Source organism: Brachionichthys hirsutus, unplaced genomic scaffold (genome assembly GCF_040956055.1).
Source record: "Brachionichthys hirsutus isolate HB-005 unplaced genomic scaffold, CSIRO-AGI_Bhir_v1 contig_637, whole genome shotgun sequence".
NCBI lineage: Eukaryota > Metazoa > Chordata > Actinopteri > Lophiiformes > Brachionichthyidae > Brachionichthys > Brachionichthys hirsutus.
This window is the reverse complement of record NW_027180606.1, coordinates 16806-31520: the sequence shown is the minus strand read 5'-3', so window position 1 is coordinate 31520 and position 14715 is coordinate 16806. Positions and strand designations below refer to the sequence as shown.

At 45.0% G+C, this 14715-nt stretch overlaps 1 protein-coding gene across 1 annotated transcript in view; it reads left to right on the top strand.

Moving 5' to 3' along the window:
* LOC137916171 (fibrinogen C domain-containing protein 1-like) overlaps nt 1–14715 on the top strand; it is a gene marked incomplete at both ends in the record, with an annotated part of 41680 nt that overhangs the window by 22354 nt on the left and 4611 nt on the right. Inside the window, 3 exons of the mRNA XM_068759252.1 lie at nt 105–584; nt 5069–5228; nt 9729–9865. Of these exons, the coding sequence (XP_068615353.1) occupies nt 105–584; nt 5069–5228; nt 9729–9865 (777 nt within the window). The remainder of the gene's footprint in view (nt 1–104; nt 585–5068; nt 5229–9728; nt 9866–14715) is intronic.

Below are 14715 nucleotides of genomic sequence, written 5' to 3'. Positions count from 1 at the left end.
TCTTCTTGACTGGAACGGGCGTTTTGTTGTAATTTGTGCCGTTGTGGCATCCTTGATTCTAACATTCTCTCTCCCCTCCTTCCCTCCTTCCTCCCTACGCTCAGAGAATGAGTTGCAGCTACCTGCTTTGTACCATCCTTCTCTTCGTGGCCGTGCTGCTGGCCGTAACCGTCACCGGAACCATCCTTTTCATGAACCACTACCAGGCGCCGCCCATGTCCGACGGCCTACCCCACATCTCCACCAATCAGGATGAAGCCAACGCGCTGGTCACCGTCGAGAGAGGCGACGGTTCTCGCATCAACATCTTCATCGACCCCAACTGCCCCGACTACAACAGTAACTTTTTGCGGCTGGAGGGCGTGCAGACATCGCTGCTGCACTCGCTAACCGACCACGACTCCGACCTGAAGTCGGTGAAAGGGCAGGACCGGGCTCTTCTTGTCAGTCTGGCGGAGGAGGTAGCCAAGCTGTCAGCCCACGCAGGGCAACTGAAGATGGACTATGAATCGCTGCGCAGAGGGCAGGGCAACCTGGGACAAGACCTGAACACCCTGCAGGCGGAGCAGGGACGCCTCATACAGGTGAGACATGTCAACGCGGCAACATCGATGTAAGGTCATGTCCAAGTTTCTCTGTGTGTCCTATCGTCTCCCAGGACAGCCCAAATGTTACATTTCAGCTGTGTTCTCTGAGCTTGAGATGTTGCTGATGCTGCCGTAAAATCAATCACACAAGTACTTTCATTATTACGCAAATGAAATTGCCTTAAAAGAGATGGAATTATGTCACCAGGACGGGAGACAATTTCTCTCGGCAGGAGTGAAAGAACGTCAACCTGTGTGGCGCTTGATTGGTCGAAGCGGTGGAAGTGTGTTCGTCAGACATTTAATAAAATCCACAGCGAGTAGAATCAGCGTTATGATAAAATGCATATGTTTTCAAATGCTCCGTTTATGATGTTGGTTTGTCTAATCCACAACCTCAAATATATAGAATTGTGCAATGCATTTTATTAGAGGAGCTAAACATGTTTTACGTGCAAAAACTTGATATTTGAGTCATCCGATGAATATAATACAATATTTTCCTCTGAAAAAGAAGGGAGACTCAAAGACCGGCCCATTTGCTGCCTCGGATGACTCGGACTCGGTTACAGGGGAAGGGATGTATATCATGATGCCAGAAATGGAACATCTCGAACATTAATCCAGTTGGCTAACGTAACGTCAGATTCTTCCACGTTTGATGAAAACATAATTAGACCCCTTTAGTTTCGCGCTGTCCATATTGATTGATTTATTCCTAAATGTGCGTGGAGAATCTTCCCACTACATGCTCATTTAATTTTGGCCCATCGGGCTCGGTTTCTCCATTTTGCAGTAAATAGATTTCATAGCTGCCAGACATACATCTCAAACAGCTGAATGCATTCCGCTCCTGCCAATCTTTCTTTTAAATCCTGATGTCTTGAGCTCGGGGTTCAACATTGTTTAGAGAACGCAGAGAAATTAAAAAAAAAAACCTCTATGCATCAGTCCGCTCTGACGCCACAGGCAACGGACGCCACGGGTGCTGATTGGGGGCTCAATGGAGGCAAATTTACTGTTAATGTGGTGTTGGTGGCATAGTGCAGTGGGCACTGACTGGAGGTGGTGCCAGCGGGCCAGACACTCAACGTGATTGATTTCCTCTTTAGAGGCAAGGCGTGCGGCGCGCACATCCGCTGTTTCGGCCCGACACCATGGTGCGGCTGTGATCTATGGGCCACCTGTGGCCAGAACTTCTGATTTATAAGACACAGAGCTGACTGTGCCAGTGTTAGTAATGGCTCAGCGCGGCCCTCCCCGAAGAACAGTTCGCCCTGCCAAATAAGAAAGAAACCCTTCAAAATGCCCCTGAGGAAATGAGCCGCAGAGTCTGATTGCAGTGGTTTTAGGATCGAGGCTTCTTTTTTTTGACATTTTCATTTTTCACAGTGACTGCTTGCAGTCTCAACCACAAAAGATACGCCAAAGCACTAACATTTGCATTTAAATGAGTCGCAACATCTGAAATACTTCCAGTGTAACATCCCAGCGGCCTCTTTGGCGGCCTCTACGGCGGCCTCTTTGGCGGCCTTCGGGTTGCCGTCTCCTCGTACTGTTTCTCTTGTGCCACTGCTTTTAACAGTTGTCATAATGTCGGCAGCTGTGTATAAAACTCACACACTAGGTTGAGCTCGGGAGGAGTGAAAAGAACGTTCGGCAGCACCCAAATATCTCTAAAAAATATGGGTGGGCCAGGTTCCGACTGGTCCACCGACAGAAGCGTAGTTCACACATTCCATTGATGTGACATTTTCCGCCATGTCTGACTACAAGATGACTGCGAGGAGATAAAGGCTGTGAGGACGAGTGTGACTTACTGATTTCCCTAAACCATAAGCCACAAGTTTAAAGCAAATTCTATGCCAGCGGAATATTAATGTTGTGGATGAGAGACACCCACAATCCTAGCGGAGAACTGGGCAAAACCCGACCGCTGCAGAAAACCGTTTTACATCGCGGCGGACACAAAGTCCTCCGGGGACGGCGAGTCAAACCCACCCCCGGCTTGTTGCAGCATTCCAGTGACGGATGGGAACCAGGAAGTCTAAATAATGCTAAAGGTTGCATAAAAATATCAAACTTAATCAAGCATATTGTGCTGGTGGCACGATTAAATGTTTTAACAGAAATATAGAACAATGGAAACACATGGGGGGGTTAAGATAAAATTGTTATCTTCTAATTACAGGTAAATGTAATAAGAACCAAGCATCAACAAATATACTTTAGAAACAACATATATTTGTCTCCTTTTGTGCCTTGTCAAGTCGCACAATGGGGTACATGTGAAAACTGTGGAGGCAGACTGTGAGATAAATTAAATATGGGACATACTGACGGGGGGGAGGCTGTTGGAGTATGGCTAATCTGGCTGGTACACAGGGCCATCCCACCATCTTTAATTACACACAACCCACAACAGGTTCTATCCATCGTCTGGGCAATCTTTTATTCATGGTTCATTTGCTTCAGAGGCCTCCCTGTTTAACCAGAGGAATGCAGCGACTAAATCAAACGCCGTAAGACCAAGTCAAATATTAAAGGCTCAAATCTTTACATCTCAAATTGTTGCATTTATCAAACACGATAAAAAACGTTTACATCTGGATTATCGGACTGAAGGAAAACAATTTGCCACCTACGCCTGTTTGAGGCGGAGGTCGAAGTCAGATGAAGATGTGCTTCTGGATCACGGCTGTCAGAAAATGATAAAAAAGGCGAGGATGCGAGCAGAGAGACGTCTGGGAGCTGCACCGCCGCCGGAGCGCTGCACGTTAGCGAAGGATGAGGTTATCAGTCAGCTTAACTGGACCCCGTGGAGAACCATCAACTTCGTGAATATATATATATATATATATATTACTTGCCTCTGGGATCTGCTGTCTTGTAGGATGGAGGCCCAACAGAAACGACGATTGATGTATCTGCTGGTTAGCTCCTCTGTTAAATGATTAATCCTGTCGTCTGTGAGGTGAAACAACACTTATGTCTCTTAAACATGAAACATCTGCCGAAATCGTTTTATTTACGGCACAAAAGTTCAGCCCGATGAGACAAAACATCGACTCTGACAGACAAAATAAAGGGAAACAGAAACACCCAAACATGCTTGTTTTTAAAGCTGGACTCACTAAAGAGTCCGTCGACACCTGATGGCTGTCTAATCACGGCTAATTACACCAATTAAGACTCTATTTAAGAACACACACACACACACGCACGCACACACACACACACACTATTGGAACAGACAAGAATAATAGCTTCCTCCTTGTTGAAGGTTAAAAAACATTCCTTCTCAATTTAATTGAAATTTCAAATCTGAAGGCTGAACCAGAGTTTTCTCAACGCTTTTACAATAAATCATTTTAAAAACGTTGCACCATTCGTCACAATAAACGTCTGAACGACACACTCTTGCAGCAGAAAGCCAAGTTTTGCTTGCTTTATGCTGCCTAGGTTCTCAGATGGCGTTTTTGTTTTAGCTGTCTTTGTATTTGTGGGTACGGCGCACACAGTCAGATGTAAAATTATTCAAATGATCCCAGGTTTATTGCTAAAATATAGGATTTAGCAGTTGCAAACAGCGAATCACTCAAAGACAGTTTAAACAGCTCATTGCCAGAGATTTAAATGTTATTCACACTCAACACAAATACGACCCCCCCAGAGACACCCTGGATCATTCCAGAATCCGCATGACAAGGAAAAAAGGGGAGGAGCATATATGTATGTTTGAGTCTCCAAACATACTTTTACATTTCTGAAAGCCTGAGTCGTCGTTAAATGAGTACGTCGGTACGTGTGCAGCATCTGTATACATACGAGGTCTAACATCTGCCCGCGTAGCGGTTAGCCAACCATGGCGGCGCGTTAAAGCACGACCTTTCAACAGTGAAGAGGACACAAAAGGCTGCAGGTAAGGAGGCGACCGCGGCGGCTCATAGGTTACCCCCGCTCATTCATCACCAGTCTTCCCCACAGGGTGTTTTTGCAGCATTCGCCGGGGTGCATTGTGGGACGGGGTATAAAGCGGTTCCTGCAACACAGAGCAGGCTTTGCTCTCGTATGTTTGTAAAGGTCCCTGAAGGACTGTGGCATACCAGCGGTAAATATTCTGCATGTTTCAGCCCATTAACTGCAAATTGAGTCAAAGATATATTACCGTTTCACAAAGAACACCAAACATTTAAAGATGAACTAACCTGCTTTTCGGAACAGCCCTTGGGTTTTAATATAATGCAGAGCGTTTTTCATTTTTGTGGAAAGTCTTTCGGTCGTGCGGTTGAGACCAGTGTGAGGACTGTCCTCGCTGGCTCTGGGAAAAGAGCAGCACCGGCAGGCTGTTAGCAAGGACTTAGACAAAACAAAGACAACAGTCAGGTGACTCCCCTCCCACCGGAGGCGTTCTAATCGTATCAAGGCAAACGTGCATAAACGTGTATTCTTCTTCTTCTCTGTCGCTGTTTGTGTTGCAGCTGCTGTCAGACAGCCAGATCAACATGGTGAAGGTGGTGAACTCCGTGAGCGACGCTCTCAACGCCATGCAGAAGGAGAATGTGGGGCTGAAGGCACGCGTCAAGGCCGACCTGCAGAGGGCGCCGGTCAGAGGAGCTCGGCTCAAGGGCTGCGCCAACGGTGAGAGGCGTGAAGCGTGGTGTCCACCTAATTTGGAATGACTGGATTCTTTCTCTGTAGATTTGTTTGCCAGCTGTTCATCTTGGATCTGTTTGTATAAATGTCTCCGCATATGTTTGACCTTCCGTCGCCGTTTCCCCGCTCAGATCCAACCCTCTGCTTGCTGACTCCATCAGTCTCTAAAATGATATTCCATTGTGGTCCGCCTCTCATCCATCCTAATTCAAACCGTCCTCGCCCGATGATATCAGTTCGTTTCCCCGGACGACATCTCATCCACCTAATCCAGCGGCCATGGAGCAGATGTGAATATATATATTTTCTCCCCTGAGCTGTTTCTGATGCAGAAAAAGGCCCGAGGCAGAACCCCACTGGAAAGCTTTTTCCAGGACACGCTACAAACTACGGCATCCAACCCCGTGGCCACGGTTCCATAGGCCGCCGCGGAGCAAAGCGAGGGCTGTCCGTGCACACTGTGCGGCCGTTTCACGAATCACGGCTCATGAGCTGTGTAGTGCAGTCGCTGTGGAGATCTGTCGCGCAGTGTTTGCATCACCGGGCTGTTGATCTGTCCATCCGTCCATCCGTCCATCCATCACACACCACGGACAATTTTGGAGCAATCAATGAAGCTCACCTTTTTTGAGGTGGGAGGAAACTGGAGAACACGGAAGAACATACAAACTCCACACAGATAGGATTCAAACCCGGTGCCTTCCTGCTGTGAGGCAACAGCGCTACCCACTACGCCACCATGCCACCCTGATATGTTCACAAAGCATTTATATTGTTTCAGTTCAAAGTTCTGCGTCCGTCTGAGGATGTTGTTTTCTTATATACCATGTCTAATTATCTATTCATTTCTTAGTTTACCGGTTATCGTGAGAAAATGAGCTCCGTGGACCCTGAATGATGACATCATCACCTCAGGATATCAAGATTGCATTCTTGGTTTCAGCTAAAAAATTGTCTTTATCCCGAATAAAGTAGGTCCAATAAATTATTGTATCAGCTAAAAGCCTAGAATCTGAAGAAAACCATAAAACAGTCTGGGTGGCATTAAATTATAAATCGCGTGATAGAGGGATTATCGCAGATCTCAACCAGAGGCTTAACCCAGCCGAGAATCAGGACTTCATTGTAATTCACCGAGCGTGATTTTCGTTTTTTCTTGTGTGCTGCCTCTGCAGTGTTTGTAGCAACAGTAGAGACAGACGCAATAGTCCTCCGTTGTGAAGGAGGCCATTAGTCAATTTCTAAGCACAGCACGCAATAACAGCCATCTGTCAAAGATGATAGGACGACATGAAATAGATACGATTACGGGGTTAAAAATCAAGGTTTGAGCCGTCATTTATTGTGCAATTCTGCTCATTTTAGAGAATTCACAATTTGCTTAAAAAAGAAAATTGTAATAATTCAACATTTTTTTAAATATTATTTCTTCATATAAATGTTTAATGATCTGAAGTATCGCAGACATCCAATGACACGGTGAAGGCACCATTGGCTGCACTGAATCAAAGCTGTTCTGGCTGGTTCCGGTCTCATTATTTCACACTGCGCCTCCTGGAAAACAGGTGTCCGGCCCATTCAGCTGTCCGGCCGCCATTACAGCTCATTATTTAGAGGCTTCCAAAATGAGCTGCTCCAATTTATGCCGGTGGGGGGGCAACATGTGCTTAAAATCCGTCGAGCAGCTGTGACATATACTGACATATGCAGCCGTTTTGATACGTGGCTCATGGTACCCACAATGATGCATCTTAAGGTTGTGAGGAAGGATTTAAAAAACTGTCTTAAAATAGCGACACCTCCGTCCACTCGGAGTGGAAATACCTTCCCTGATGTAATTATTCTCGGGTTTAATTAATTCGCAGTTGAATTTTTGGTGTTGTTTTAATCATAGTTTTTTCGAGTGTGCGACATTAACCCATGCAAAGAGTAAATAACTGTCAAGAGTAGAGGCTTCTGCTCTGAATGCCGCATTCATGTTGATTCTGGACAAACTCGTTTTCGTGTCCCAACGCGGTTGGGTTCAATGAAACTCGCCTCTGATCTATACATATAGATTTGTCACCTTGCTGTTTGTGTATAATTAGAGAAAATCTGACTAATTGAATGTTGAATTTTACCTCTTAATTGTGCACGCCGAGGTAAAATAAGCAGCAAAGACGCATGTTTCCACACCAGCACAGTTTGAGCGTCTGTGTGTTTCAGCACGGGGATCGCTCATTAATATCTTTGACTGCCTGTCTGTCCCGCCGTGCCTTAAAGTATTTAAAGTATTCATCTCTGCACTGTTTGCTTTGGATTCCCACAAGAACATATTAGCTTCTCAAAGTCACGTGGCTCCGAATCTGACAGCAGAATCTGACAGCGCTATCTGAAAGCGGCTGGGTCTCCAAGTCGAACGAAGCCGCTGCAGAACCGGCACACTCTGGCTCTACAGCTGATCTACAAGTTAAAGTCCAGTCTGCTGTCAGGCAAAAACAAGAAAATTAATAGTAATAACGAAGGAATGTACACATGACATATTAAACCAAGGAGAGGATGCAAAAGTCAGTACAAACAAAATCTTGTTCTCTGTTGATCGGCGCCAACTAGCAATCAAAGCAGGCCGGGCAGAGAAGGAAGGCGAAGACGGTTTGTATCGGGCGTTCATTTACAAACCGCTTGTTGTCCGACACGGACGAGGAAGAAGGAAGTAGTGGGAGAACCCACTGGGACGGGAAATCGCGGCGTCGACGTCTGAAGGTGGACTGATTGATCTCACTCCAGTCGGTAAATTAAATCTGGACAATGAGACGGCAATCTCAAGAAGAAAGAACATGGCAGTTTCAAGAAGGCACCCATCGCTCGCCGTGAGATGAGAGGAAACAGTGGCAGCAGCTCTTCACCGGAATTACCTTCCAAAAAGGGATTGATTATTTCTTTCAACCCTTTCACGCCGTTGCTTCCTCCGACTGGGGACACATTTATTTGACAGGCGCACCAGTCCGGTTTGTATATTTAGATGTGCTCTTACTGGGCAGAGCTGAGCTAATGACGCTTATTACCGCCACCGAGGAGGTTAGGATTTTGCCAGCAATGGTCTTAGGGAATCCGGGTAAGACTGGAGACAGGAAACAATGATGACAGAGGAACAATACGGCCGACCCTAAAATGGGAATTAATGTCATACTGACAACAAAACCGACACAAGTCATATTAAGAAGGGTTTATGTTATGTAGTTTTGTCACATCATTGCTATCACATAACTTAGCATGTAGCAAATAACATTGTAGGTATGAGATCGGAATTCAACTTAATTTAAAAACATTTGGCTTTTTGTTTTTTTACAGTGTAACGTTCAGCGTTAATAGTGCTGGTTCCACGTTTGTGACGTTTCTGCTGCCTCTTTCCTCTGACTGCTGCTTTGTTGCCTCAGTGACATCACAGCATTAAAAAATTACTTCAACTGCATATTAGATATATGAGAAATGACACCTCATGCAAGCTAGCTGATGGAGGACTTTTACACAGAAAATATTCAAAATAAACGCTGTAAACTGTTCAGTAAAGAATTTTAAATCTGTGTCCAAACAAAGAAAAAGAAGACACACCAAGCTTAAGTGGCCCTGGGGGAGTCCAGTCATGGTGGGAGGTCTTTGGAGGAGTTCATTCCTCGGCTGAAGGGGATCATTAAACTGAAAATCTTCACAAGCTGTTGTTATAGGGGACCAGATTCTTAAGTAATGATGATGGGATTTTTTTTTTTTCAGTTTCGGTTTCCTGTAATGAAAAGAAAAACTGAAAAATTCGGCCATCTATGTGCGATGATGATGATGATGAAAGTCGGAGCTTAGCAACCGATGCGAGAAATGGGAAAGCTTAAGGAAGATCAAACATCGCATATCATGGAGGGACTGTAAAAAATCTTGAATGGCCTTTTCAAGAACTCTGCTGGCTGTTTTAACTTCAGGGGTTTTGACCTTATGGAGGCCGGCATGAATAATCTATCATATTGTCCTCATCAAAAGACTTCTTCCCCGGATTCTGCGGGAGTAGATTTTGCATCCTTCGTCTAAAATGTGTTTCTCACTCTCAGACAAGGGCGCTGCTGTTCTGCTCTGCTGCAGCCCGTCTCCTCTCCTCCTCTGCATGTCTCTTGCATACTCTCTCCACTTCCTCTCCTCCTGTGTTGTATCGCTCCAACGTATGTCTCATAACCTACGGCGTACTTCCCCATGTCTTGTTTTTCTTTTTCCTACAGCTTGTATTTTCTCAAATGTCTCTCTCTCTCTCTCGCCGTGCCACATCTTTGAGAATCTACCTTTCTTCCTTATTTCAACCCACTTTCATTGCAGGATTTTCCCCGCGGTCGCCCGTCACTCTCTCATCCATCTCATCAGCTTCGCCTTCTGATTGGTCCTCCAGACCTCCACTAGAGCCATCCTTCCTTTGGCTGTAGACATGGTTTGTGTTTCAACCTTTTCTTCTTCCGTGCTTCCCCGCAGGCTCCCGTCCTCGTGACTGCAGCGATCTGTACGCCAGTGGTCAGCGAGAGGACGGCATCTACTCCGTGTTTCCGGTTCACCACCCGGCAGGCTTCCAGGTGTACTGCGACATGACCACAGACGGAGGAGGCTGGACGGTGAGTAAGGGGAAGACGTCTGCGTCTTACTCTTAATGTCTTACCTCTTTCAAAAAGGAACGCTCAGCGGCGACGGTCTTCAAAATGCAGATGAAGGGAGGCCCGAAGGGCTTTTGTCTTTATTTGCCTTCACAAATCTTTACAAATCTGCTTTTATTTAAGCCAAATAACCAGAAATCACTTCTTTTAAAGGCTCAGATCCTTAACATGAGGTTCAGTTCCTGTTTCGGTGTGAAAAGATCCCATCAATGTTTTACCACAGAGGCACGAGGAGATCTTAAGCACGCATTTCATGTGGACTAATTTGAAGTTCAACATTTTTATACCTGATTTAAATAGGAATTTTCATACCAAAGCAAGTATATCAACAGCTAGAGACGGGAACACTGAGACTGTATGTATTTGCATTTTTGCAAATCCAGCCTTCTTGTCTTTGCATATTATTTCTGAAACAGATCCTAAAAGAAAGCAAACAGGGTTTGAATTTCTCTAAGTGTGTCTTCCTTTCCTTGATCAAACATCTGCCAGAGGTCTGGGCCTTACTCAAATCAACGGTAGTTTAAGAGAGAGACTGTACTGGAAGCCCGGGGGATGATAGACGGCGAGGTGAGCAAACGTTGACACGGAGCTGTTTGAAGTTATATTCGGAAGTCTGGATTCAATGCATTGTTCTCTGAGTGCACAAACACATCATCACCCCGGCGCGTAGAGCCATTTATTTCCCTTTGATCTCGTTCTGGCCACTGCGCATTCCGCCGTAATTACATACAATAGAGCACGCATCAAACTTCAGCTCAAATTACTGTTATATTGGCAGGCGGTGTGTTTATGCATTCTAGACCGGGCGAGGTAGGCAAGGTCGTAGCGGCCTGTCGTCAAATAAAACGACACTGTCACAGCGACAGAGTGCTTAGTGCAGCGTAATGGGATAGACCTGCATGCTCGCCTGCCAGTGTGTAAATGTGTGTGTGTGTGTGTGTGCGCGTGCATGAATTAGTAAGTTTCCCTCCCATTACCACAAATGTTAAGTAATACTTATTGTCCTATAAAAGGATTTGCACAGCAGCTCAGATTGGAGCGATAAAGCGGCACCTACTCATCCCGCCAGGTGTGTTGAGCTGGTTGTGCTAACGTTTGAGCCTCATTAAGAGATCAGTGCGGCGCCAAACCACGAGGACAGGTAAGGAGAGGGGACACTCGGCGAGTCGAGTGGCTTACCGCCTGCCTGACGGCGAGGCTTAAATACGGAATGAACCATATGCTGCCACCTCATTACCATACTACGACACGCCGCAGCGCCGCTGCAGAGGCTGAGACGAACGGGACGGAAAGGAGGAAAGAGGAGGACAGGATGTGACTCAGAGGAGGTGAAGAAGAGAGGCCCTGATGGCATAAGAATCTGTTGTGGGGAGAAAGTGAGACATGGAGATTAAAAATGCACAACAGGGGGGGGGGGGGGGTCGCCGAGTTCTTACCAAACTCTGGAATCATATGAAGAAGAAACATCGTGTTTTATTTTAACCGAAGTGAGAAGGTGGCCTTTAGGGAGGGTTTGTTTTTCTACAAAAGACGAAGACTGAATAATACAATCTAATTAGCATTTTTCACCCAATTATCATACTAGACATTACTAAATGTACTTTTGTTTATTAAAGTGTGTATTTAAATGAATTCATCCAGGGGAAGAAAGAAGGTGTGGTTAAAAAAAGGTTTAGACTGCTAGCACAGTGGTAATATCAAAAACATCCTGCACGCAGTAAATAATCATAGATCCTAAATAAATGCAGCTTTGCTTTAGTTAAATAATTAATAATTGTACGTTAGTATGTCACACAGAACCTGGGCAGGATGTGTGTCCCCGCTGTGTCCTGGGATATGTTGTCCTGAAATGGGACAACGGTAATGTTGAGTTTGGGATTCCCGCGACTCAAAGTGATCCACGGATCAAATCCTTATTATGCATGCAATACACACAGTACAAACACACACAGTTTCCATTTATAAACTCATCCTTCCATGTTATCAGGGAAAGTCACCCAAAAATGAACCGGGGTGGAGTTTAATAGTGAGCTTAAAGCTGATGAAGGGAAGAAAGGGGAAGAAGAGAGGAGAGAATAGACAAGAGAAAAAAGACGAGACAAGATGAGAGAAGAAACAGGGAAAATGAAAGAAGAGAAGGTAAGAGAGGAAAAGAGAAGTAGGAAAATAGTAAGAGACAGGCACGCACACACACACATACGCTGAGATTTTGCAGTATTGAATGGAGAACATCCTCTTGTTTGGAGGAAACATATGAGCTCGGTCCGGACCAATGGGATCGTCTGACAGAACTTAGACCAGAGAAGTCCAGTGAGAACAGACCAGCTGTTTCTCAGTTTCTCACAGTCATACTAAAACATGGATACACACAAACCCTCACTCAGATAAAGTAATCCTCCGGGTTTGAGCAGAGAGGTTTCAAATGGCATTTAAATGCAGCCTCGCCGCGGAGGGTAATCTCCATTATGACTATTTTATTTGTTAAAAGGAAGGGACTAAAAATGACCGCAGCATGAATAATGAATAACAGTGGATATATCAGGAGGCAGTGCGGGACGGCATTATCAAATGGTGCTTTTAACAGAAGTACTGCGATCACGCTCAAATATTCAGTCCGGCCATGAAGTGAAATGTAAAAGTTTTAGATTGAATGTACGATTGTTGGCGTGTTGAATCGCTCTTTGAGAGGCTGGGAGTGCCTTTTTTTTTTTGGCATTTCAGAGTGTACAGTGTGGCTCTTCAGTATCTCAGAGCTCACAGGCTCGTCAATATTTAATTTCCGTTAGTTTGTTGGTTTGGAAAAAAAAAAAGGAAATCAAAGCTGGATGTGTTTTCGCCTTGTTTTAAATGTTGAACTCGAAGCTTTAGAGTGCTAAAGCTAACTTTTGCTCGGACTGCGATCGCTGTCCAACGAGTGTTCCTGGCTTCGGGTTCGTTCGTGTGATTGGTTTGCTTTCATGGTAACACGTGTCGACACTTTTACTTTTCATGGTTGGTGTATAAGGATACCAAGAACAATCTAGAACCTTTTGGTGATGATCCAGATCACCATGTGGACGGTGTAAATCCAATTAGGAGGGGAATGAGCTGCTTGGCGGAGGTTTACATGCGCGGAATGCTTTTCTAGTTTCCCCTGAATTCAAAAGAATCCACACATTTTATCCTCACAAAATATCTGCACACATGAGAATGTAAAAATCATCTCAAATACTAAAAGTAAAAAAGAATCTGTCACTTTTGCATCAAACCGCTAAAAGTTTATTTGCAAACTCATAATTAGAGCTAGGCATGCTATAAAAGAGCCTATATCGGTGCTAACCAAACACAAGCCATCTGTTAATCTGCCATTGTTGTTGTTTTAGGTGCATTCTCATTACACAGAACCATAATGGCCAAGCAGAATTTATGCTGTCATCTTTGTTTTCCAAACGCTCCATTTTCATGTCCACGGACATTTAGGAGAAATCTGCACTTCAAAAGGCATTGTAAAAAAAACGGCTTGTTTTCCTGGCCCTGTTTGAAGGAGTGAAAACACAGGCAAAAAGATTGCTCTCACAAAAAAACATCCATGAAGGGGGGGGGGGGCTGTTTTTTCCGCCTGCACTGGGTCGCTTCATATCCACAGATTTAAATAAATGTTCAAAAATGCTCAGCGGAAAACTATTGGCATTAACCTGCTTTCTTTTAATACCTTAACCTGATAAGGAAACCAGATTTCCTGTTTAGATGTTTCACAGCCAGGTATAATCGCTTTACTGAGCCGGAGCACACAGAAATGCAGAAACTGTATGCAAAAAAAGAGTGTTTGTGAAAGACCGTGTGAGTCCTTCTGTTCTCGTTCGCCTCGGAGTTCGGAGCACATCTGTCTGTCTGATAGGATTATAAAACATGTTTCCAGCAGATGCTTGAAGTCCTCTTGGAAGACGCCACTTCGGCAGACTGCTTTGGATTTACGAGCGCTTTCACCAGACAGTGTTGCGTTTGTCGCCATATATCATCAATATTATGAACAACCCAATCAACCTGTTACCATCCTCCGTTCCGTTTTGATCTATTCTTTAATCGATGTGTGGGAGGTGATTATTGATTTTTATCCCCCCCCCCCCTGCTTGATTTCCGTACTTCCCGATGGCTGTCTGTAAATCTGTCTCCGCCTCACAGCTCATGTATTAATTATTCTCTGAAGATGTTTCCATTACATTCGCTTTGTAAGTACAGCGCAGCAGCACAAAGTGACATCTGCTGCCGAAGCGCCAAACCTATAAACCTAGTGTGAGCACAGTGAGTACATGCCAGGAGCTAACAAGCTATTGGCACGTTTCCTGCTTTCCACTCCAGTCACATGGCAGATTGTAAATCTCCCTCAATCAGCTTTAGCGGGCTTGTGTTGGTTCCTCGCCGTGTTTTTGTTTTTTTGGTCCACCGGTCAGAGAGTCCGTCTGTACACCCGTGGGCGGGCTCTGTCTGGTTGGCAGGAATCCTGCTGAGGATCTTAAGACAACTCGTTCGGTAGCCTTCGCCCACGGCAGAGATTACAGGATCTCAACTCGGTCACGGCAACGCATTACCCTGGGTGAGATCGTGAAGTCAAGTCAGTTTCATTTAAATCGCAACAATAAAGTTGTCTACAAGGCACAGGTCTAGACAAACACTCTGTTCAAGACTGAGAGGAACAACATGGCAACAGAGGAGAGGAAAAATACATAACCCTAACGCCTTTAACAGGCAGAAACCTCGAGGTGGGCCACATGCTGCCTTGATGGGTTGCATTGACAATAATGAAACGAATATAATGGGAAAAATAGTAACGA